This window comes from Protopterus annectens, chromosome 1.part1 (genome assembly GCF_019279795.1).
Source record: "Protopterus annectens isolate FY-2018-M chromosome 1.part1, PAN1.0, whole genome shotgun sequence".
In the NCBI taxonomy this organism is placed as follows: Eukaryota; Metazoa; Chordata; order Ceratodontiformes; family Protopteridae; genus Protopterus; species Protopterus annectens.
Genome location: NC_056726.1, coordinates 1,175,758,841 through 1,175,786,529, shown reverse-complemented (window position 1 = coordinate 1,175,786,529; position 27,689 = coordinate 1,175,758,841). Strand labels below are relative to the sequence as shown.

Sequence of the window (27,689 nt, the reverse complement as noted above, 5' to 3'; positions counted from 1 at the left end):
TATGTACAAAGATGTTCACTATACTATATACAAATAATTCAACTTAAAACAAATGTATAAAAGCTGATAATACCTTTAAATTATTGATTTTCTAATAAATCAATTATGTTTATCCATTGGTTATACATTGCTGTATTCTTAGAAGATCTAGACTTAAATGTCATTGATTCTAATTTGGATACCTCAAAAAAAGATCTTTAATGTTTTGAAAAGAGGGAATTAGTGATGATTTCCAATTTCTGGTGATTTATTTCCTGGCTATGGACAGAACAGACCAAATAAGTGAATATTTATTTGATTTTACACAGGATTAAATAACTTTCTACTTACTAAGTCGTTATATTTATCAGTGAATATTGCTTGTAAGAAATTATTGATATCTTCCTAAAATTTTTTTAATTAGTGAAAAATCAAAGGAAATATGTGCACAATCAGCATTCGGTACCTTGATACATCTCCAACAAAGTATATCCTCTTTAAACATCTTATTTATGTTATATGGAGTGATGAATGATCTATTTAAAAATCTCCAAGTAAACATTCTTCATTTAAATGATGAAGTAGATTTACCTGCTGACTGAAGAAAATTAAATTTATCTTTATCTGAAGGGTTACAGTTATTAATGTCAGAGAAATATTTCCCATAAGTATCAGGGAATATATCAAAGTCTGCTTTAATAGTTTTACACACACACACACACACACACACACACACATATATATATATATATATATATATATATATATATATATATATATATATATATATAAAACAGACTAATTTTAATTAAGTTGTTCTGTTGAGAAAAAACAGTCAAGTACTGAATGAGTTTGGGAATTAAATTTTTAAGTGAAGAAGGTATTAAATCAAGTTTATTTTTATATGATTTCTAGCTTTTTGTAAGTCAAGGCATAGTGATGAATCAAGGTCATTCTCTTCCAATAAAGTATTAATGGATTGCAATTCATCGTATTTCACCATTTGATGCCAATACATCAGATGTTTTTTGCTCAAATATTGACATTTTATGAAAATTTATGGAGAAAATAAACCTCTGTGGATATGCTATGGGGAAAATAAGGAATGACCAATTTTCATAAGACTGGAATCTATGAATTAAATTATTAAAGAATTTTAAAATTATATTAATATAATGTGATATAAAATTTTTGGTAGGGCAAAAGGAAAAATATTCCTTTAGTTTCCATATGAATGTGTTATTTACTAAATTTAGCTTAAAGAGGTCATTAGTATTATTTAAATTTTGTGATGAAGATAGAGTAGTTTTTCCATTTAGCTGAATATTTACTATCTATAAGACAGCAGGGCTATCCCCTTACCATGACCCGCACCCTAACCTTAAGGTCCATGACTACTGCACCATTGTGGAGGATAACCTGTCCTCCACTGTGGTGCGGTAGTCATGGACCTTAGGGTTAGGGCACGGGTCATGGTAAGGGAATAGCTAGTAGGGCATCCCCTTGACATGACCTGTGCCCTAACCTTAAGGTCTGTACCTACTGCACCACAGTGGAGGACATAGCACATTTTCCTGCTGTCCTCCACTGTGGTGCGATCCATTCATAAAAGCAGAGTTTGCAAAGGTGCACTTTCGAATAAGTGCACTTTCACGTAACTGAGCGGTCTACTGCTCTTTTTCAAATACATGGTATTCGATGAAAACCAGTAGACCTATATATATATATATATATATATATATATATAATATATATATATATATATATATATATATATATATATATATATATATATAATAAGCTGGAATGTTAACAATAAAGTTTCCTGATGAGTGAGTCCCCCCCTAGTCACAGGACCCTTGGTAACTGTCTAGGGGGCATAGCGGTGGACTGAACTTAGTACCTTGCAAAATAATGCTTTTTACTTCTTAGTAAGTGCTCATGAGTGGTTTGAAGATTAAAACTTTCTTTGTCTGAGTTGAGAAACTTTTGCAACATTGTTAGTTTGTCTTTCGGCCTTTTCCCAGTAAGAGGTCGCCACAGCGGAACTCCAGTCCACTAATGATTGGCAGCAGATTTTTACAAAACGCTGAGGTGCCAGCTCAACACCCAGCCTTCAAAGAAGGCACGCCCATTTATGCACGCATGTCTTTCAAACACTACCCAATCACGGGGAGGACTTGCAGACTCCACACAGAAGGCACTCCCAAGCCACACCGAGAATCAAATTGGAGAACCTCTTGCTGTGAGGTAACAACGCTATCGCCGTACCACCACGGCATTCCACATTGACACTGATAATAAAATGTGTTTGCAATCAATAAACAGTGGCTTTGTGTGAAGGAGGTCAGCAGTTTTCTAAATGTTTTAGATATAACTTTAAGTTTTCATGTGTTAAACACAACTTTCAATAAACATGGCCAGTGAGAACTCCATAGTATGTTTTGGGTAATTACTAATAATTCACCCTGGTCTAGCAAAGAATGGAAGATAGAACATATCAATGCACTGACTATCTGAAAACTGGATAATATATTATCTGTTTTCATTTCTTTTATTACATATCAGGGTGCATTTCTTCTAGGTAATATTATAAATAGAGAAATTAACAAAAACAGTAGGAAACATTAATGAATTCTTGGTTGATGGCATTTTGGAGTATTGGACTATGCCTGAAGTCAGCTATTTCCAATATATGTAGTCTGAATATCATATACATAATGCATAAATAAAGTATCTGTTTCTCAAATAAAAGTTCTCTGGTGGTTTAATGACATCATTTTCTTTGTTGATAAGAAATCTTTGTAAACTTCACATATCACTGGATTACAATTTTATTTATCAATGTATATAAACATTTCTTTAATAACAATTTATTAGTTTGTAAATGTACTAACATCACTGACAGAAACACACAGCATTTCATCAAGTCTTTATATTTTTGTCATGTTTCCTTTCAGGTGGCATTCGTCTAGTAAATAGCTCTAATTCATGCTCTGGAAGAGTAGAAATCTATCACAGTAATGAGTGGGGCACAGTGTGTGATGATGGATGGGGAATGGAGGAAGCTGCAGTTGTATGTAAATATTTGGGATGCGGAGCTGCTGTTTCAGCACCAGGAAGTGCATATTATGGAGGAGGAACTGGGCCAATAATGCTGGATGATGTGAACTGCATAGGATCTGAGTCTTCTGTGAAGCAATGCCCATCCAGGGGATGGAAAGTACACAACTGTGGTCATAGTGAAGATGCAGGAGTTCAGTGTACAGGTAATTATGTGGTCTTTAAACAGACATCCCAGCTGCCCCTGTTTTGAATGGATATTCTTATTTTCAGGCCTAATTTAGGAAATTCCTATTTTTGTTGGTATATGCCTATTTTCAGGCTTGATTTTCCCCTTCACACAATTTTCTAAATCCCCTTCATCACAGATATATATATATATATATATATATATATATATATATATATATATATATATATACATATATTTTAAAATAAGTTTAATTAAAGTCATTACTGAAACAAACAATTATTAACAGGGTAACTGAATATATTTTATAATGAGTTAGATAAAAACAAAAATACTAATAAAAAAGATAAAAAAGACAATGCACTATGTACAAAGATGTTCACTATACTATATACAAATAATTCAACTTAAAACAAATGTATAAAAGCTGATTAATACCTTTAAATTATTGATTTTTTTTAATAAATCAATTATGTTCATCCATTGGTTATACATTGCTGTATTCTTAGAAGATCTAGACTTAAATGTTATTGATTCTAATTTGGATACCTCAAAAAAGATCTTTAAAGTTTTGAAAAGAGGGAATTAGTGATGATTTCCAATTTCTGGGGATTTATTTCCTGGCTATGGACAGAACAGACCAAAGAAGTGAATATTTATTTGATTTTACACAGGATTAAATAACTTTCTACTTACTAAGTTGTTAGATTTATCAGTGAATATTGCTTGTAAGAAATTATTGATATCTTCCTAAAATTTTTTAATGAGTGAAAAATCATAGGAAATATGTGACAATCAGCATTTGGTACCTTGATACATCTCCAACAAAGTATATCCTCTTTAAACATCTTATTTATGTTATATGGAGTGATGAATGATTTATTTAAAAATCTCCAAGTAAACATTCTTCATTTAAATGATGAAGTAGATTTACCTGCTGACTGAAGAAAATTAAATTTATCTTTATCTGAAGGGTTACAGTTATTAATGTCAGAGAAATATTTCCCATAAGTATCAGGGAATACATATAAGTCTGCTTTAATAGTTTTACATATATATATATAAAACAGACTAATTTTAATTAAGTTGTTCTGTTGAGAAAAAACAGTCAAGTACTGAATGAGTTTGGGAATTAAATTTTTAAGTGAAGAAGGTATTAAATCAAGTTTATTTTTATATGATTTCTAGCTTTTTGTAAGTCAAGTCATAGTGATGAATCAAGGTCATTCTCTTCCAATAAAGTATTAATGGATTGCAATTCATTGTTTTTCACCATTTGATGCCAATAAATCAAATGTTTTTTGCTCAAATATTGACATTTTATGAACATTTATGGAGAAAATAAACCTCTGTGGATATGCTATGGGGAAAATAAGGAATGACCAATTTTCATAAGACTGGAATCTATGAATGAAATTTTTAAATGATTTTAAAATTATATTAATATAATGTGATATAAAATTTTTGGTAGGGCAAAAAGAAAAATATTCCTTTAGTTTCCATATGAATGTGTTATTTACTAAATTTACGAAAAGAAGGAAACGCTGAAAACACAAAATCCACCAAGAACAGCTGACCAGTCCAGTTACCACCACCACCTAGTGGAAATACAGCTCACAATAAGGTACAGCAAACTCCAAAACTCAGGTTTATTTTTTATTATTTACTAAATTTAGCTTAAATAGGTCATTATTGTTATTTAAAGTTTGTGATGAAGATAGAATAGTTTTTCCATTTAGCTGAATATTTACTATCTATAAGACACAAAATTGTTTTAATAACTGAGGAGATTGAATATATTTCTAAATTTGGTAATGCAATATCTCCATTATCCCAGCTGTACATAGGATATGTTAAAGAGATACTGGGTTTAATTGGGTACCAAAGAATTTTTTTAGTCGTAGTAAGGTGGAGGAATGGAAATAGATTGAAAGTATCATCTTTATAATTGATAATTTCTCTTCTATTGAGAAGTTTATTCTAGACCATTTATGTATTAGGTTACCTATTTCTGTTAAATGTTTATCAACGTTCAATTTTTGAATTTATTTTAAATGATTGGCAATAATTATACCTAAATATTTTATTTGTTGGGATTGTGGTATAAATTTTTCAAATTCATTTTGAATATTATATTTTTTGAACCAGATAATAAGATTTGTGTTTTATTGTGATTTAATTTAAGACTTGAGTTTTTTGAAAATAATCTATATCATTAAATAATTCTTGAATTGTTGGATTTTTACCACCCAAAGTAAGCAAATGTCATCTGCAAACATTTGAATCTTTGAGGTTTTATTAAGACTTATATCAAAACCTTTGCTATTACTATTATGTCTAATCAAATTCGCCCAGGACTACATAAGTAAGGTAAAAAAAGAGGGGATAATGGACAAACTTGATTAGTTTCTTTAGTAATAGCTATGAACTGAGAAATATTAGAACCAAGTTTGACATAAGCTTGAGAGCCTATATATAACTTGGTAATAACATTTATAAAATTGTTTGAAGCATTTGAGTTCCTGTATAAGAATAGATAAGTAATCCAAATGAACTGTATCAAGAGCACAATTTATATCTAAGATAACTATAGTTAGGTTATTTTTTAAGTTTTTAGTTGACTCAATTAATTTTATTATTCTTTTAATGTTATCATAAGTTGTTCTGTTTCTTATGAACATCACAGATATTTTGAAGCTGTCCAATATGCAGAAAACCAGACTAAATGACCAACTTACCATTGGCAACAATAATTTAAAGAAAGAGGATACAAATCTTATGTGTCCCTTTTTCAGAAGCAAAACAGATGACCTTATGTAGCAGAATTGTGTGATACAATCCATTAAGGTCAATAGATTTTATAGCATTTTTTTGATAAATGTGTTATATTTTTCCATCTTTTTTATGAGTTATTTGCATGTAGAATTCAAATTTTACCCTTATAAGATGTTCAGATTTTTAGCTGGATGTTCTTATTTTTCAAGTGTGCTTTGTTACTATTTTCAGTGTCTGCAGGTTGAAAGAGATAAATGAGCTCATACAATAATCTCTTCAACTCAACTTATATTACAATACCTTTCTAAATAAAAACATCTGTGAAAAAGATAGAAAGTGCTCAAAAACCTTCGGTATAAACATATTATTGTTGCAACTTCATGATCCAAAGCTGGAAAAGGGAACTGTTCACATACAGCTAGATATACTTAATTGGGTATGATAACTTCTGGGACATTTTCCAGTATGTACATTTACAAATAAAACCAAAACTATATTACTAATTCTGAGGCTTCAAAGAGCAATAAAATCTAATCAGCTCAACAGTCTCGATTACTTTGATTAAGGTAGATACTTGTAGTTCATTTGATATACTGGGAATGGGTTTCTCAGTAGATTAATAGCATAAATCTTAAATGATGCTCCTATTATTCAGATGTAGATGCTTTGATTTCCCGCTGTCATCCATATTTCAGTGCTGTCTCAAGGAATGTAAATTTTAGATAGAAGAAGGCTATGTTGTTTACCACTCTGAGTATTATGATGTGAAGACTCTAGCAACATGCCATCAGGAACAAGAGTGCTATCACTTGAAAAGAGTGATGCAAACTCATTGCTGGAACTTGTATTTTATAGTGGTAAATTGCAGACCATTGCAACTTTGACCAGAATACAAAATAAAAAATGCATGGGTGGATGGAGTGATAGAAGGTTTTTTCAATGAAATACACCTAAAAAATATTATTTCTGAGAACCTGTTTTATTCCAATTTTAATCTTTCAATTCATCATGTAAGATATTTCACAAGAGTTTCTAGCTCTTATAATCATAACTGCAATATAATTTCAACCTACTTTTTTCATTCTGACAAATCCTACATGGATGCACATCCATCCATAAGAGTGTTTTTTATTGTATTTTATTTATTTATTTATTTATTTATTTATTTTTGTTAATCAAGGTCCTGGTTTATTTTTAACTCTTGTGGCTCTTAATCATGCAAGCTCTGCCAGAATATTTAGAAATACTTTACTAAATCTGTCTCCTGCTTCATCAAGTGCAATAGATTTAAATGGAGCCCAGTTCATCTGGAGCAGGCTGAGATAAAAGTATCTTTATTGATGTTACTCAGTTTTCAGACTGCTTTATGGTGATGAGCCTTGTAGGGCTGTTTGGGGTGTCTGATGATGTAGCTTAACTTATATGCACTAGGCTATCAGGCAGGATGCCACTTTTGGCAACATTATTTGGGGTGGATGTTAAAATAAATAGCTAATTCTTTAAATGTTGCCTTGTTAATTCTAGTTGTAGATGTCATCAATTGAAAGAGGCCATAAAGCTGAACTGAATTTGTTGGGTTTTCTAGGGCTATCTTTTTCCAGTCTGTCTTAACATCTTCAAATTAGATGGTTTCCATTCTTATGATGGTCAAGATCATGTATGTGGATACAAGGTGGTATGTATAGGCATATAATGGCTAGAAATGTGTGTGTTTTCACATTGAGGAGTGAGACAAGAAGTTCAGCTTTGTACATTTATCAGAGTAAGCAAAGAGATCTAATATGTTTCTAGAGAAAAATGCAACCCCACTTTCTTTTTGTTAGTTCTAGCTAGTCTGAGTCTATAATAACATGGTGGGAGTATTATTGTATCTTTGTTAACTGGCTTTAACCAGGTTTCTGTGCTTTTGAAGAAAGTAGTGAGCTATACTGGTATACACTTCTGTGATTTTCTTACAGAGAATTCTTAGGTTTCTGTTGAGTATTTTAAGTCCTAAGTGGTTGAAGAGATTGCTAGTTGCTGTTTTGGGATGCATGGGGCTGATTTGGTTGAGTTAGGGGTTAGATGAGTAGGTCTAGGAATGGGATATATAAATATATTCCCTCCCAGCATTATTGTCCAATTAACAATGTGGCTATAAGTGCCATATGTATTTGGGTTTGAGTTTATACATAATTTTGGATAATGCTGGAGCATGTGTTCCTTGTTTATATTTCAGGGCATTAATGTAATTAATGCTGGTAGGCTGGAGGAGCTGTTAGAGAAAGATGATATTCTAGTTTATGTGTAATATGGTAGGTGTAGGTAAGTAGCAGTGGGAGAGATACTTGTGATAGCTGGTTGAGAATGTAAGTGTAGTGAGACATGCTAGTGATAGAAGTTGAACTACTACCATATTTGGGACTTGAAGAATACCCCATCACCATGTGCAAAAATGGGAAAAAGGGTTGCAGATGGATATATGGATGTATGGTTTGTGATGGGAGGAGTGTGAAGGGATGCAGCTATTAGTAGTAAATATTAATGAGAAGAGGAAAGTAGAGTGAAATGATAGGTAGGATTGGTAGGAAGGTATAGAGAGTCACAGGTAAGACTGATAGGAAGGTGTAGAGAGTTACAGATAGGACTGACAGGTATAGAGAGTTACAGGTAGGACTGATAGGAAGGTCTAGAAACTTACAAGTAGGACTGATTGGAGGGTAGGCAGTTATAGGTAGAGTTGATAGAAAGGTATAAGGAGTTATAGGTAGGTTTGATAGGAAGGTGTAGAGAGTTACAGGTAGGATTGATAGGAAGGTGTAGAACATTACAGGTAGGGTTGATAGGAAGGTGTAGAGAATTACAGGTAGGATTGATACATAGGTGTAGTAATTTATAGTTTGGCCTTGAGAAATATTGATATGACTAAGGGTGAATATATACTGTGAGGAGTATAAGGAAGCGTATCAGTGCTGCAGTAGTGTTTCGCTATATGGGTTATATGCTTTCAAGCTTTACAAAGTCTCTGGCTCCCCTGAACACATGCACTCAGGTTGCTGTAGCTTGATCTGTGAAGGGGGAAAACAGCAGACTGAACACCAAGAACCCTCAGCACTTTGTTCACTCCCTCAACAGATCTTTTCCTGGGCTTCAGAAGATCAAGAGTCAGATTGTATCTTTCATTCCTCGCAGATAAATCCCCTTTACATTATCCATACATAAATACATACATTTATTTAATTTCTTCAGTCTAAGTTTTTACTAGAATAAGAACTAGGTTTGTTTAAGAAGATTAGCATTTGCTACTTTACCAGAAACCTTATATTTGGCAGGGCATTTTAGATGAGATTAGTTATTTTAATTTTGGCCATTTACTTCTGGTAAACATGCACTTGTTTTATACTACTTGTTCATAGATTCCAAGCTAAGCACTACGTTAGTTGTCCTTGTGGATCATTTTAAGCCTAACCTATTTCTCTAGTTAAGAATCAAACCATGTGCCTCTTGCCTGTGAGGTAAATCCCTTAACTTGTATGCCAACCACAAACCGATCCATTCATATGCTCAAGTTGCTACAGGCTGATCTGCAAAGGGAGAAAACAGCAGCCACAGCTGTTTCGTTTCTGAGAAACTGGGACTGTCATGAATGGAAAGTAAGTGATGGGTCTTCCAGGATTTACTCCAATTATGTGGAATACCTCAAATTTAATATTTATTTATTGACATTTGTTGACCAAGAAAGTCCACCGGGTCAGAAACCCATTTTCAGTTGAGGCACGGGGGAAAAAAGCTACATAAAAATGTTTTTGCAGTATATTTTAAGGATAAAATAGGAAACAAACATAAAGGAAAAGAAATACATCTGTTTGCCTGCTTTTGAAACATACAAGTAAACAATTTTTGCACTAGGATTCCTTGTAGTCAGGCATCGAAAACAAGCTTTTTAATTTCCTCAGATGGAATGTTACTGCACATATTTCCTCTCTTTTCCACTAATGCAGAGGACCTCACTGCACTATATGAAGGCTTGTGGCATACTGCATGGGACACATACTCAGGGAGCATGACCATGTCTCTATTCATATAATCCAGCAAGGCATGCCTCATGTCATTCACACCTACATAAAATATGACAGTCATAATGGTACCTGAGGGCATGCATGATTTGGAGAATCCTGGCATCAGACAAGCAGACTGTGACGTTTTCCTTGTCCATCTTGGTGAGTGGGACATCAATGTGTCTCACTACTGAGTCTCCAATGACAAGAAAACTTTGTTTTGAGTGTTACCCCTTACGGGATTGGTGGTTGAGACACTGGTGCTGCTATGTGTCATAGGTGCTGTAGACACTGTGTTAGCTGTAGCAGTCTTGTGTTTTGGAGGTCTCTGGTATTTCAGTAAGTTTATCAAGAGAACCTGCACTGCCAAGGTGAACTTCCAACATGAACCAACACTACAATAAAGGCAAAAAAGTTGCTGTCCAAGAAAACAAAGACAAGAACCCAACAATGGAAAAGCACCCTCCTCTGACTCTGATAGTAAGAAAACTTGTCAAACCCTCCAAGAGCTCCTTTGAGAAAAACCTAGAAAGTACTGCCAAGAATTGCTATAAAGCCTTTTACAGATACATAGAAAAACCTAAAGGGTAGGACCCAAGCACGTGCAGATATGGTGGCTAATGTTATCACACACACGGACTCCACAGAGATAGCAAACCTGATAGATGATAGGTTTGGTGAAAATTTCCCTCCTGTATTCCCTCCTAACATACTATAAACCCTCCCCCAAACTCACCTCTCACCTTACATATCTGAAGGTTAGGTCCTCAAAGCCCTGCTCAAGGCAAAGAAAACTGCCTATGTGGGACCAGATGACATCCCAGGCTGTCGTGTAAACAGGCTAAAACATGAACTAGCATCACCACGAAGTACCATTTCCAATCATAGCCTAACCACAGGCTTTATTGCTGTGGAATGTAGAACAGTTACAGTTATTCCCCTCCATAAAGGTGGCCTAGAAACAGACCAGGAAATTACAGACCCATAAGTCTAACCAGCCTCATCTGTAAGGCCATGAAACGTGTCATTATGGACCTCATAAATAAAGACATAGGTGACCTCCAAATCCGGGATCCTACCCACTTCAGCTTCGTGAAGGCAGATCCTGTCTGACAAATCTGGTGGATTTCTTTGAAAGTGAGACCTAGACCATTGATGATGGCAAATCTGTGTACAAAGCACACCTCGACTTGGCAAAGGCTTTCGACAAAATCCCACACTCACACATTACAGATAAACTTAGCAAATTGAATGTAAATCCCTTCTTTGTAAGATGGGTTGCTAATTGGCTCACAGACCAGACGCACACTATCAAAGTGGGTGACTCCACATCAACCAGCAGACCTGTTACCAGCAGGGTGCCACAGGGGTCAGTGCTGACCCCCCTACTGTTTGGTATACACTTCTCAGAAGTTGTGGCTGACCAAGTTTGCAGACAACTGGAAACTAGTTGCAATCACTGAATCCCCAAATGATGTCAGTATATTCCAGCAGGGTCTCACACAGACCAGCTACCTGTGTATTAGTCATGGTCTCAAACTGAATGCAAAGAAATGCATCATCATTCTCTTTGGCACAAACAATGCCCCTCCATACAATCAAATCAATAGCAATACCCTAAGTACCCATGAAGTGGTAAGGGAAGTGGGATCACAGGTTGCCCGCAACCTTAACTTCAACAACCACATATCTACCATTATAAGGAAAGCTTTCCACATAGCTCACTTGATTGGTAAAGGCATCGACTTGAGAGCAAAAGAGATTATAACCCCCCTATACTCTGCACTTATCCAACTCATAATTGCGTATAACACTCCATTTGGTATGTAGTGTAGTGTACTAAGCACCTGCAGCAATTAAAGCGACCTCAGAGGTTTCTAACAAAGAAGATCAAGGGTCTCCAGCATGTGCCTTACAAGAATTGACTAAAGCCCCTATCACTATACTCTGTATCATATAGACTTCTTGGGGGAGCCGAGCCTTATGCCCGGCCTACAGAGCAACCCAAAAACACAAAACCTAATGAACTTACTGGATATCCATAAATCAAATGAGTGTAGGGCTACCCGTTCCAGGGACTTAAATATGGCCTGCAAACTAAATAGGAATTGCTGGAGGGACAGATTTACCTCCCAGCAATGCCCACACTGTTGGAACAGGTTACCAATTAATTTAAAACAGAGCTGTTCAAGAGGAACATGGCCGAGTGGATGGGGCACTGTAAATTCTTACTGGGGATAGTACTCACAAACATCATGGACATGAGCAGTCATCAATAAATGCAATCTTGGGTATTGACTAGTACTTCTATGGTATTAATTTGGGTTGAAATGGCTAGGCTTAAAATGACCTCCGGATTGATAGCCTAGTAATCTCCTATGATTCTATGATCCTATATCCAGCATCATTCTTAAGTTTCGGAAAGACTGCCAGAAGGTAATTTATATGTTTCTCTTCTGATCTGTGCAGCAGTGATTCTGCCTTCATTATGGAACTGGCCAAGGACAATTACCACAAGCTTCCTCATGGGTTGGATCTACTGACATAAGACAAGGGGAGATTGATATTCTACAGTCTCAAAAACTTCACCTGGCTGTCTGGATGGTTTAATTGTCATACCCTTTAAGCACCTTGTTTCTGAGGATGTGCAGCAAATACTAAATAATGCATAAAAGACTGCAGGTGGTTCTCAAATATTTACTTTAGTTACTCTCCTCTGGCCATTCTGATTCCTGTACTGTACCAAAATTAATTTCCTGCAAGTTTCAGCATGTCTGCAAAAGGATCCTCTCCTTTCTTCTCTGACTTGCCAAGAGTTCTTGAAAGGGGATTTATATGCAAGACCACTTACAAACAGGTAGCCCCTACATGAGATCTCAGGTTTTTATTTTTTGGAAAACTTAATTTGTCCCCATCTGAACCATCCCATTAGGCTGAGTTACTGTTCATAACTTGAAAGATAGTATTGCCTATTGCAACATGTATGCTGTTATCGTGGGTGAATCATCACTGCTTTTCATTAAAGATAGAGTTTCTTTAAGAAAAGAATCCTTTGTTTGTGCTAAAAGTTTTTTTTTCAGAATTTTCTTTTAATCAAGCCATCAATCTCATAGTTTTCTATCTTGAAGCTAAAAATCAGGGAGAAAAAATTCTGCACATTCTTGACATGCAAATACAATTTAGATATTATCTTGGCAGAAATAAGTCCTCCCCTAGAACATCTGGAGAGCTGTTTATCTCCTGCAATGCGGCAAATAAACAGCAACCTGTGTAAAAAAAACTATTTACAGATGGGTGTTCAATGCTATTGCTTATTTGTTATTCCCAACATGGTCAATCATTTCCAGACAGGATTAAGGCATATGCTACAAGAGCCTTTATTCCTTGGTGGCATCCAGGAAAGAGTTGGTCTCTAAAAGTATTCTATAGGCAGCTCCTTGATCCTCAGTTTATATCTTTGCGAAGTATTTCAGACTGGATTAATTATCCATGTCAAGAATGGGATTTAGTAAGAACATTCTCCATGGGCTTCCCGATCCTAATCAGTCCTCATCCCTGGTTGGATATGGTATGGTGCTGTATCCATACAGCTAAGACTACTGCAGTGCTGAGAATGACTAACACAGTACAGCTAAATAAGCTGCACTTACCATAACAGCAGATGCTCAAAGAAATCACTGCTGCAGTAGCCACACCCTCCTTCCATATTGTATTTTTGTTCTGCACATAGTTATGTTTTTCAGTAAAGTTATGTGTTCCTAACGTTTTTTTTTTCCAAGACAGTAGGTTCTCTCCCTTTTGTAAGGGTAGAGAGTGGCCATGCTTGCTTTTTTCTTTGTTTGCAGCTCATGCGACAGCAGCCTGGGCACATGAATAGAGGGGAACCATAAACTTTGGAAGACTGGCCATCTGTGATATAACTGGTAGGATATAACCCATACAGATATAAAGGTTATGGCAGCAGTGATTTTCTGAAGCAACTACTGATGTGGTAAGAACATCTAACACAAATGTACTTTTTTTCAACACCAGGATTTTTTTAAAAGGCTATGTGCTTATAGAACAGTTGTTAGCAGGCTTCATTTATTATGAGGTGTGCTTACAAGTTTATTTTCTTTTGGTTTCAGTTTCTTGACTCTGAACAGGGTTTTTACACATTTCCTTCATCCATTCACTGTTGGGTCTCTGGGGTACAAGCCTACCACTGGCTTTCAATGAGACCTTAGTACTCAATACAGTGTTAGTCACTTGCCTTATTTCATGATTCATAGGCACATCTACATTCGTATTCAGTGCACTGTACTGTCCGTAAATCACATATTTAGACACCTGTACATTATGCCTATACATGCTGTACGGTGGTGGTGCTGCGGTAGCGTTGTCGCCTCACAGTAAGACGTTGTCCTATTCGATTCTCAGCTAGAGCGTCTTCTGTGTGGAGACATGCATGAATGGGCGTACCTTCGTTGAAAGTTGTGCATCAAGGCTGGCAACTCGGCACGTAAAAAAAAAAATCTACTGCCAATCATTAGCGGACCGGAGTTCCGCTGTGACGACCCCTAACTGGGAAAAGCTGAAAGACACAACAACATTATGCCTAAACAATTTCCTTTTGTGCAATTGCATATAATGTTTATAAATCCAGATGAGCATCTTACACAGTTTAAAGATCATATGGCAGGCTCCTTTTTTAATTTGTTTTTCTGTTTCAGGTTATTTTACCTCTCGGACTACCCATTCTCCTTCAAGCAGCCCAAAAGTCGCAACCAAAGGTATGGACAGTTTTTGTGTCTTCTTTCTTTTTTGTTTTTGTTTTCCTTTTATTTCAGTTCCTTTTATGATCTCATCAAGGCATCTGCTTGTCCTCTTTTTTGGGGGCTTGAGGGCTAGTCTAATGATTAATATGTTTATGTCACAGACACAAGATGCAGAGTGTGAGTCTCAGCCATAAGAGAACATATCTAGGTTTAAAATGCCTCACGATGGCAGCTATCCCAGTCCTTATATAGGAATTTCTGATCCTGGAGCATAAATCTCTTATCAGATTCCAATGTTTAAAAAGAAAAAAAAAACAACCTGTATATACTCAGACATAACAGTTAGTGGTGTTGCCTGACTCAGTCTCATGTATCTAAGTCTGTTGTTCGTGAGACTACTTGACCTATCAGCATATAGGTCTACAGATAAGTACTAGGCTAACCATCTTAGTGGACTATTTTAAGGCTATCCAGTTTTCCTTGGTGAGAAGCAAACCCCGTACTTCTTGCTTATGAAATAAACATGTTAGCTAGTATGCCAATCCCTAACCCCTCCACATATGCATGCAGGTTGCTGTAGCTCAAGCTGCAAACAGAGAAAATAGCAGTCTGAGCCGTTTCTTTCCTGAGAACTTGGGCCAGTTGTGGGGAAGTGTAAGTGCATGTAGCGCTTGTGAGCATATTAGTGACCACTTACTCTCCTACTGACACCTTCCAGCTGCACTTACCACTGAACAGGTCTCTCTTTCTCTAAGGAGGAACATTTATTTATTTATTTATTTATTTATTTATTTCCAGTTTGATAACCGGGGAAGTCCACTGGGCTCGAAAGCCCGTTTTCAGTGGAGGCCCGGGGAGAAAAGCTCCATGATAATACAATGAAGTAATACATTGCACACAAAAATACAAGCATACATTGATGATAATATATTGTACACAAAAACACAGCAGAAGGACTGTAAACTAATACATTATACACAAAAACACTCTGAGTTCTAATAACAAAATATTTTAACAATTCTTCAAAAATGAGGTACATTAGGCAGTATACATAAGAAAATCTTACCACTTACCAGTTCTTTGGTCATTCAGCTGCTGCACTAAAAAGAGAAGACAAGTTAGGAGCCCTTGTTGACATCACAGGTTCAGTCAGTGCATAATCCACTATGTGCTGATTCTGTAGTACGACACTCCCTGTTGAGTGGATGGATATAATAACTTTCATCAGCCAGTTCTTTTTGCGTGGCATCTGCTATGACCATAGCATCTAATGGTCTGGCCTCCTAGGGACAGTTTCATTGGAGGTGGGTGCCTACCATGCTCTCTGATCAATCAACTGGAAAGAGTCATCTGAGAGCTGAGTCACACAAAAGGTAGACTGGCGAGTGAGAAAAGCCTGCAGTTATGCTGATTCCTCAGGGGTAGGGTTCTTTTGAGTTCCATGCATCAGGAGGTTATCTGGGGGGCCTTTCCTGTTCAAATCAGTATATGTGGAGTAGGATTCTTTCCAGTTGCACTTAGCAGTGAACAGGTCTCTCTCAAGCTCAGCAGGAACATGGAAACACTTGCTTGCCATTTGGTTCCTCCTGCACTTGAAAAGGAAAACTACTAAGGATCCCTTGCTGGCACCACAGGCTCAGTCTGTACCTCATCTACTAGGGGGTGATTCTGTAGTCACCATGACTTGCTCCTCACACCTCACTGTGTCCCCTCATTTAATACAAACATATTATCAGTCCATACCTCATCTACTAGGGGGTGATTCTGTAGTCACCATGACTTGTTCCTCACACCTCACCATGTCCCCTCATTTAATACAAACATATTATCAGTCCGTATCTCATCTACTATGGGGTGATTCTGTAGTCACCATGACTTGTTCCTCACACCTCACTGTGTCCCCTCATTTAATACAACCATATTATCAGTCCGTACCTCATCTACTAGGGGGTGATTATGTAGTCACCATGACTTGTTCCTCACACCTCACTGTGTTCCCTCATTTAATACAACCATATTATCAGTCCGTATCTCATCTACTAGGGGGTGATTCTGTAGTCACCATGACTTGTTCCTCACACCTCACTGTGTCCCCTCATTTAATACAACCATATTATCAGTCCGTATCTCATCTACTAGGGGGTGATTCTGTAGTCACCATGCCTTGTTCCTCACACCTCACTGTGTCCCCTCATTTAATACAAACATATTATCAGACTCTACTGCCACTATGGGCCAGTGGTTAGACACATCTTCTGTAGCTGTTCATAGTCCATTCCATTCATGGGAGAGAAACTTTCTTCAGGCTTATGATGGTAACCAGCAAGTTTTTTCTTAGAGAGCAAGGTAAAAGACCCATTTTCTAGGCAGAAGTTTCATCCTTAAGTCAATCTCTATCTAGGGATGCCTCCAGGACAAAGAAGCAAAAAAATATATTTCTGAATACAATATTGTTGTAGGTTAAGATTAATTAATTAGTTTGGCTAAGGGTTTATTAAATGCTTTGAATACAGTGTAACAGCAATGTTGCTCATCTGGTTAGGACAAAACAGACGAACAGTTGTGGGTTCTGTTCAAGCAACTTTATTATATAAAAATGGGTCTATATTACGTTATTGAATACTGGTAATGTCGAACACCACAACACCGACACACAAAGGCCAAACCGCAAATACGTCAATCCCCCTAAACCACAAAATTTCAAATCTCGAACCGTCACAGTCGGCCAACACCACCATGCGCTACATACTACATACCCAAACATAATAAATAAAACACATACATACACAAAACAAACCCTACTTCTAACACTACACTAAACCTTACATAAATGACTTATCTATGCACTTACCTTAACCTGCACCCTAACCGTAAAGTCTGTAACTATTGCACACTTACCTTACGGAGCTATACTGCAGACGGGCCAACCATCACACTTCGACTTTTCATGTTTTGCGGTTTTGTACGTTTTCCATTAGTGTAGTTCGCACATTATGTGTCAGTGTTGTGGTGTTCAACATTGCCAGCATTGTACAATGTAATATAGACCCATATAAACTTATAAACGGACTGACTGCCACACTCATACACGCTCACACTCTGGCTGTTCTTTTGAAATGGCACTGCTGCCTGCACATGCTCACTATTTATATGCACGTGCCTACACTTAGAAATAATTCTTATGGTTGAAGCACACGCTCTCTTCTACATCCTCCCTCTTTGATAAATTGCTCATACATTAATAACATTGAAATACATGCAATTGTACAGAAATGATCCATGCAATTATACAAAACTAAATACATATAAAACAATCCTGTCCAGGTTGCTGGATATTTCACACTGGGTCTAGCAATACAACCAGATCACATGATATAAAAATTAGAAGTAGGTTTACCAAAAATGACTGTCTTTAGAAAATGTTCATTTTGGGGACATCGGGGACATCACCAGGAATGGGAAGTAGGTATCAAGACATGTTCTGCAATTGGAACATTGTCTAGATTGGTCTGAGATCTAGAGTCTGTGTCACAGGTACGATGCTGCGATATCGATTTTGACACAGGAAGAATGTGCCTGTAGTTTCTCCTGTATTCCATACCCTCAGATTCTACTAGATAAGATATCAGCTCGGCACATATACCTGTTACTTGACCAATCTGGTCAAAATCCTTTGCCGTTTGCATCCTCACTGTCACTCCTTTTTTCAACGGATGGAGAAATCTGCTCTTTTTGTCATAACTGAACTTATGAAAAGATCTCTTTCTAAACAATTGGGCTTTGATTGCTCTGTTGTTTTTAGCATTAGGCACCAATAAGCTGGAACTGATAGGCAAGGTTGTTCTAGTTTTCCTAGATAGAAGTCTCGGAGCAAGTGAGCCAAGTAGGTTGTCATGGGGTACATTCTTGAGATTGAGTAGATTCAAAAAGATATTGGTATTGACTCAAGCAATTGCTTTGCACTCTGCACTGCATGTTCAGCCAGGCCATTTGCTGTGGGTATTCTGGACTGCTAGTAATATGGACAAATTTATGAAATAATTGACTGGTAAACTGGGTACCATTGTCAGATGTAACTGAATGTGGACTATCATGGACTGAGAAATGAGGTTTCAACTTTGTAATGACAGTACTAGACATTAAGTTATGTAGCAAATCAATTTAAAGCCAGTTTGAGTAAGAGTCTACCAACGCTAAGTAATGCTGATTGTTCCAAGGAAGTATGTCAGTTGCTAAAGTTGACCAAGGTAGTTCAGGAACTTTGTTTAGCTGAAGTGGCTCTCTCTGCATATGCGGTTTAGTACTATTGCATAATAAACAAGAAGAAAGCAGTTTTCAATGTCTTGTGATGAATAAGGCCAAAATACTACTTCTCTTGCCAATCTTTTGGTAGAGTTGGAACCTAGGTGGCCACAATGTAAAATCTGAATATATTCATGTTGTAAGGAAGTAGAAACAACAACTTTATGATCTTTGAAAATTATATCATCTTCCATCAACATCTCATCTCGGTAAGGAAAATAAGGATGCACTTGAGCAGAACACAAGATTGCTTTGATGGCTATCGGACATTAATGAAGTGGTTGAGCTTTTGCAAAACTGGATCAGTCATTATATGATCTCTGAGCTCATCTAATCTCATAGTAGAAAAATTATGCAAGTCCATGAAATCTAAGTCAAAATTCTTTGCGTTAAGCTGTCCTGCAGCATTTCTGGGTGATCTGGATAAGGTATCAGACAGATAAAGAAGTTTGCCTTCTGTATAGACCATTTTGAATTTGTATTTTTGTAATCTGAGCACTGCAGTGGTGGAGCTGCAGTAGCATTGTCACCTCACAGTATGATGTTGTCCTGTTCGATTCTCAGCTAAAGTGTCTTCTGCGTGGAGACATGCGTGAATGGGTGTACCTTCATTGAAGGTTGTGCGTCAGAGCTGGCAACTTGGTACGTAAAAATTTACTGCCAATCATTAGCGGACCGGAGTTCTGCTGTGGCGACCCCTAACCGGGAAAAAGCCAAAAGATACAACATTTTTGTAATCTGAGCATCATTCTTTGTGGTCTTGCTGGAGCTGTATGCATAGACTTCTTTAAAATAGTAACTAGAAGCTGATGATCAGATTAGATCTGGATAGCACGGCCATAAATATAATCATGGAACTTAGAACATGTGAACACAATAGCCAAAACTTCTTTTTCAATCTAAGCATATTGCATTTCAGTTTGGGTAAGAGTTCAAGATGCATAGGCAACAGGTCTTCCCTCCTGGAGAATAACTGCACCAAGACCAAACTTTGAAGCATCACAAGAAAGAATTACTGGTCTACTGACATCATAGTATCTCAGTGTAGGTGGGTGGGCAATTCTCTGCCTGAGGTTATCAAATGCTGTCTGGTGTTATTCTAACCATGATCGGGCAACATTTTTACATGTCATCTCTCTCAAAGGCACTGATAACTCACTGGAGTAAGGTATAAACTTGCCCAAATAGTTAATCATACCAAGGAAAGGCTGTAGAGCTTGGCCATTGTCTGCAGCTGGCATCTCAAGAATGGCTGCTTGCTTGGATGGTTCAAGTCATAACCCAGTACTAGTGAATAAATGACCTACACATATGACTTCTGGAAGCCTGAATTTATGCTTCAGAGGATTGAGCTTCAAGTTCACTTTATGTACTCTGTCCAGAAATTTTCTGAGGTTTTTGTCATGTTTTGCTTCTCGATTGCCTCCAACCAGTAAATCCTCTACAATTATGGCACATGGATCACCCTGATAATTTGCTCCATTGCAGGCTGAAAGACTTTACTTGCAGAATGTATACCAAAAGGCATCCTGAGGATCTATGTCTACCAAATGAAGTACTGAATATAGTCAGTAGTGAAGATTTGTGATCAAGCATCACTTGCCAAAATGAACTTTTTGCATCCAAGGCAGAAAAAACAGTGGCATCTGGCATCAGGGCAGTAACCTTCGCAGATGTTCTCATAGGAAGATGGAGTCTCTTTAATGCTTTTTTCAAGTTCTTGGATCAATACATATTCTGCTTTCATCTGAGCTCTTCTTATGAGCAGCTACCATGGAAGACACCCACTCAGTTTGTTCTGTGAATAGATAAGTTAACACCTTGCTGCAGCATCTTATCCAGCTGGACCTTGACTTTGTTCTGCATAGCTATCATAACTCTCTTTGCCAGCCTGATCACCAGACTGACCTCTGGTTCTATCTTCATGGAATACACAACTGGAAGTTTGCCCAACCTGTCATTGAAAACATCAACATACTCTGAGAAAATGTCACTGGTGAAGCTGAAACTAGGACATGCGTTTACATGGGGGTTGGCATAATGGTTAAGGTATTTGCCTCACAGGCAAGAAGTGCAAGGTTTGATTCTCACCAAGGGAAACTGGCTATGCTTTATAGCTCAAATGGTGTAGTGGTGCATTGTTCTGACTGTAGTGTAATAGTGTACAGGGTCGTGGGTTCAAGATTTATTCACCCCTGGGATCTCTTCTGTGTCCCTGCTAGACAGAGGCACGGTAAACTAATCTTAAAAGGGTACCTTCTGTGACCTACTTTACAGAGGCACAGTAGGCTAATCTAATAGGGAGGCGGAAGCCAAATACACTATGGCTAGGCTTATAAATGCCTTAGGGCAGATAGCCTAGTGTCTACCTATGAACCTATGATGGACTTCTTTGGTAAAATAAAGCAGTTTCATTCTCAAACTGTCTCTAAGATCTAATAATGACTGCACAGGTCTTCAGACTACATAGAATTGCAAGCTGTAACTGTTCCCAGCCAAATAGCATGAAAGCATTACTGAACCTTTGGTTTGAATTTCTTCACCGATATAAGCAACAATCTTTGCACAATTAATCAAATTAAGTTGCTCAGCAGCTCTCACTTTAGCATATGTTTCTGCTGACATAACATTAGACTTTGAAACAGTGTCTACTTTGAGCTCTGCTGAGTACCATTAATCAGGACAGTACAGAACACTTCATTCTTTGACAACAAATCTACTGCATTAACCTTTTCACCAACCACTGACACACCATCTACACAGAGTATAGGGTTGCAGCTTTCTACAGGATCAATTGTTTTTTTTTGAGTGACCCTTCTTTTTAACTGAATGAGACTTGTTTGATTTGCAAAACTTTTGAAAGTGGTTCCATTTTTTACACTTGCGACATTGCTGACCAAATGCTAAACACTTTTCTCTTTTAGTCTCATGACTGGCACCACAATTACGACAGTTGACAATAAAGTTAGACTTGGGTTTTGTTGATTCACCCTTGTACTTCACCGAACATGTCTGTTTTACTGAGATAGTCTTGGAACTTGCTGGAAAGTTACGGGTTCTTCCTGTGAAACCTGTAGGGGCTGCAGTTGCCATGTTCTTAGGCCTACTTCTGTCAGCCATGTGCTGCATTCTGTGTACATTTGCTCTAGTGCCTGCTGAAACCATGCTTTTATCACTTGCAAGCATACTTGTGTGCCTTTCTGTAAGTCATGGATATGACAAATCCATTTGCCTTGCTCAATGTTAAATCACTGTCACAAAGCAAAATCATTCTTACTGCAGCATTATTGACACCACACACAAGCCTGTCCTTTATTAACATATATTTCAAGTCAACAAATCTGCATGTTTTAGCTTTCTTTCTTAGGTCAGTGATTTAAGCTGCAAAAGTTTCTCCTGGCTTTTGGTCTCTTGTATAAAATGTAACATTTGTCTGGGGGTTGCACATTTCTCTAGATTTATGCTTCAGACACTAGGGATCATCCCTTCACTCAGCCAGTACGACAATTTGGTGGTTTTCCCCTTCTCCAGTATATACTGCGGATACATGCACAAATGAAGGCTCCCTTTCAATGGCCTCAGACCCTACTAAGTTAAGCAAATCGAATGCCTTTGTATGTGCATCTTTATCTGAAAAAAGCTATTTGTATAAAGATGTTGTATTCCTGCTCAAATACTCTTCAGTTCTCTGCAATATTATGGTCAAAAACAAGTGGACTGGGTCTGCAAAATGCCTGCGCCATATCAACACACATTAGTGAAGGCCACTGAATTTATGTACCAACATATACATACATATATATATATATATATATATATATACCAGAAATTTATGCAAGGACTTGTAACTATGCCCAATAGCACAATAAGCCTCTGAAATGACTGTACTTTACAAAATAAGTCTCCATAGCACAAGAACTCTCTTGAAATCACTGTACTTTATGTAACCACTCTTTATCAGTCTTAGAAAGAGTTTGAAATAACTGCACTTTGCTGTATACAGCAGAAAAAGCTCAGAGCAAGAAACAATTCAAAATGATTGCACTTGCGAATAAACTGTATGCAGCACACAGTAAACTTTTGAAAATGGCTGTACTTGGCAGTGTAATTCTGTACCGTGTAAGAAACACTTTGAAATGGTGACACTCTGCAAATAAAAGTACATAGCACAAGAAACTTTTCGAAAGACAGTAGTTTGACTGCACTTTGCAAAATAGTTCCACTTTGCACAGTAAACTCTTCAGAATAAATGCACAGTAATAAAGCACACACTGCTAACATTGTGCACGCTCTGAGATGCTTTGAACAACTCTAGTTGTGCTTTGAATAGCTTCAGTCAATACGAAATTGTAGCTCATGCCAAAACATGGTCATTTTGCTAAAAAAATGCAGTCACCTTGGGCAGGATTCACGAAGCCTCCGTGTAAGAGTTATAACTCATACACAGAGGTTGCAGTTAAACTGAGTGATGTCAGCATGCTCTGCATATTCATGAGAGCATGCTGAATCACACTTAAGGCGAACACGGTCCGTGTAAGACAGTAGGGGGTGTGTCTGTAGGCCGAGCCCTGTAAGCGGACACGCCCCCAGAAGAGTAAAAGTGCCCAAAGTAAACACCCACACCAGAGTCCATGTGAATAAACACAACACAACACATGTCCCCACAGACTACGAACATAAAATGTACAAATGAACATCACATAATTTTTTTTTAAATTGTAAAGATGTTTAACCGTGAGTGCGCTTTCGTTATGCTGGCGTGCCCGTAGCGCAACTACAGTTAGCAGTCAGTGGGAAAGCATATAAGAACTAAATATGCAAAGTAAGCCAAGAAGCAATAGTGTAGTGGTAGAGATGTTGGCTGAAGAGCAGGCATTCATGGTTCGAGCCCCCACAACACCAATTTTTATTTTTAGCAAAATAAGCACGAAACAAGTCCCTGACAAATATGTACACATAAAATCACATTTTATGTAAAATGTAATGAAATAGCCCATTTATACTGAAGAAATGTGAGGTAACAAAACAATAAAAAATGCCAGATGTGCCCATAGCTGAGCTACAGTTTAACAGGGTGAGTGCATCTGCCCGTAGGTGAGCAGTGATTTAACTGGTGCAAAATGAGTGCACGTAGCTGAGTAGTGGTTTAACACGCTAAATCTATGTGCCCCTAACTGAGCTGAGTGTAATATGCGTGCTGATAGCCAAATGAGGCTTAAACCAGCGTACCCCATTTGCGTGGAGCTGCGCATCGCGCAAACAAGCTAACCAACGGGCAACGTTGAGCAAGCCATATCAAAACTGCCTTTACACAGACACACCCCTCAGCTTGTCTAGACAGTCATAAAAAATAAAAAGTAGTGGCCAGGTTCGAACCCAGGATACTATACACCATAGTCAAGGTACTGAACCACTAAGCCATGACAGCAGTACCTATAAATGCAATAACAGCTAATATATAGGAATGAATACAAACTGGAGCATGACAATGCAGGTTTGCTGAAGTTGATACAATTCCAAAATGGCCAATCACAGATATGTGCGGGAAAAATGGACTATATAAGCCCCATAGGCGGGAATACACAGCATAAACGATTGTAGAACTGAACTGCAGCCAGAATGACAGGAGTAGGAGAGGGTAGTTGCTTTTGAGCACAGAGGTGGGGCATTGAGGAGTCCAGGTACATGGTCTGGCTCCTAGTCCACAATCATGAGGCCCAACTCATGCAGGGCCAGGTCCTGTGGGGAGCATACAGGGCTGAGGCGTGGGACCGGTTGGCTCATGATCTCACGAGTGCCACAGGGATTCCAAGGACTGGTGAGCAGGTCCGTCACCACCATGCAGACCTGAAGAGATGCAAGCAGGACCAATTGAACCTTTGGATCCAGGAGGCCCGGCAAATGCCCAACGCCCCACTACTGACTAAGTTACATTTAATTATGTATGTAAGAAATTAAACTAGCTGATATTATGGAGATGTGTATTCCAATATTACTTCATTTATATTACAGCTGCAGGTGTCCGTTCTGCGAACCGCAGAGCCTATGGCTATAGGCTGGTGCGGTTGCACCACCAGGCAGGTCAGTAATCCACTACCAGTAACTGTAAAGAAATATAAAAGTATGACAGTCAGCAAGAGTGCAGTGTAGTCACTAAGGAATAAAATGTGCAAGTAACAGTGTGAAAGTGTTTGCAAGTATTGCTTGATTACAAAAGTGTGTTGCAGCCTGTAAGCCAAACAGAAAAATGAAAATGTCTGACATAAATTCTGAAATAAAAATGCCCTACCTGTAAGAAAATAGTACACAACCTGCAGCAGGCTGAAAAGTATAGCTGCAGAAGATGATGAAATCACATGTGTGAAATATATCCCTGTTGAAAAACTGAAACATGACAGAAGTGAGACTGCTGGAAAGGATTGTAATAACTACAGGTAAAACATGTCAATAAAGCCTAGAAGTAAGTACCATCCTGAATAGTAAAATGAAAACAAGTGAGAGAGTGTGAGAAAGTGTCATGAATCCAGCAATACAGTAGTAATAACCCCTGGATAAAGTATACTGCAGTCAGTACAAAATGAAATGCATGTGAGAATCCAAACCAAACAGCAAAATCTGTTCAAAGTGTTGCTGCATCTGGAATCTGTATCCCAAAATCTGGATATGTTGCTCTCAGTCTGCAATATGCAGATTGTATGATTGTCTGATATACCGAACATCCATACTTGTCTATAGCTATATAAAGCAAATGTAGCAGGATGATGTAGCTGAACAAAGCTATATATGAATGTGTATGAAGAACAATAAAATGTATATTGATGTTGCAGTAACAGTCCTATCACCAAGTTGAAGAAGTTATCAAATTGGAAACTGTAGTTAGAACAGCAGTGTGTATATATGTGCAGCTATTAGAAATGTACAGCATATGTATTGGTATTCAAAGGTGTTAATATTATTTGCTTCACCTCACCCTATAACCACATATAACCCAATCCAGCAATACAGTAGTAATAACCCCTGAATAAAGTATACTGCAGTCAAGACAGAATGAAATGCATGTGAGAATCAAAACCAAACAGCGAAATCTGTTCAAAGTGTTGCTGCATCTGGAATGTGTATCCCAAAATCTTTATATGTTGCTCTCAGTCTGCAATATGCAGATAGTATGATTGTCTGATATACCAAACATCCACACTTGTCTACAGCTATATAAAGCAAATGTAGCAGGATGATGTAGCTGAACAAAGCTAGATATGAATGTGTATGAAGAACAATAAAATGTATATTGATGTTGCAGTAACAGTCCTATCACCAAGTTGAAATAGTTATCATATAGGAAACTGTAGTTAGAACAGTAGTGTGTATATATGTGCAGCTATTAGAAATGTACAGCATATGTATTGGTATTTGAAGGTGTTAATATTATTTTCTTCACCCCACCCTATAACCACATATAACCCATTCCACGTGAAAATGGTATGTGCAATCACAATTAACACCCTGGACGTTTGTCCTGTTGGATCATATATATTTGCATGTCCGTTGATGCATCTGCCCTGTTCATACATCCAAACCTGATGGCCTGTTGCCATCAATCAACCCTGCATGTTGTTGGACTGTGTATTGCTGTTCAAATTATGCATGTGTTATGCTTGCTGTTCAATGGTGTGAATATCTGGGTGTTTGGTTAATGGGAATACTAATGCATGCTGTTACAACTAATTGTGAATGGTATTATATGTCACTAACCCAAACTGTCATGACATAATGCAAAACATAGGACGACAGGGAAGGCAGGTTCCAGCGGAAGGCACTACAACTTGTAACAAGTGTAATTATTGTCAGTATATATCAAATGTCAATGCATTTATACATCCTTTGACAGGAGAATTTATTGATGTAAAGGTAGATGCTAATTGTAACACTAAGCATGTGATTTACCTAGCCAGGTGTATAATGTGCACATCCTATTATATAGGAAAAACTGACAGAATGTTCAAAAAAAGAATAAGAGAGCATTTGTATCAAATCCATATTCATTCTGAAGTAAATGCACTATCTAAACATGTCATTAGTGCAGGAGAGACACATAGCTTCACCTTCTCAGCATTACAAGTAACTGGAACTAACATAAGAGCAGGAGATATTAGAAATTTAACAGAATCCATTGAGACAGAATGGATTATAAGAACTAAAGCACATCGTTACCCTGGCCTTAATGATAGAGTTCCATTAAAACCAAGTCTTAAAAAAAGAAGACATAAAATTTAAAAATCAAATAAGTTACTTTAATGAACATTACCACATATATGAGCTTAATATGAAATATAATGATAAATTATGCACATATGCATATATGTTCTATATGCAATTTCATATGTACATTTACATTTGGACATATGTACATATATTTTTATTGTATACATTTGTGTAATTGCATTGAGTATGATTTTTTATGTGTATGTATGTGTGTATGAGTGGGTATATATATATATATTATATATGTATATACGTGTGTGTGTATATATATGTGCATAAGCATGTGTGTGCATGTATATTTGTATATTATGTGTGTATATTTGTGGG

At 37.3% G+C, this 27,689-nt stretch overlaps 1 protein-coding gene across 1 annotated transcript in view; it reads left to right on the top strand.

Annotated features, from left to right (window-relative positions):
- LOC122815838 (deleted in malignant brain tumors 1 protein-like) overlaps nucleotides 1-27,689 on the top strand; it is a 580,111-nt gene that overhangs the window by 20,870 nt on the left and 531,552 nt on the right. The window contains exons 3-4 of the mRNA XM_044088652.1: nucleotides 2,940-3,248; nucleotides 14,757-14,816. Of these exons, the coding sequence (XP_043944587.1) occupies nucleotides 2,940-3,248; nucleotides 14,757-14,816 (369 nt within the window). The remainder of the gene's footprint in view (nucleotides 1-2,939; nucleotides 3,249-14,756; nucleotides 14,817-27,689) is intronic.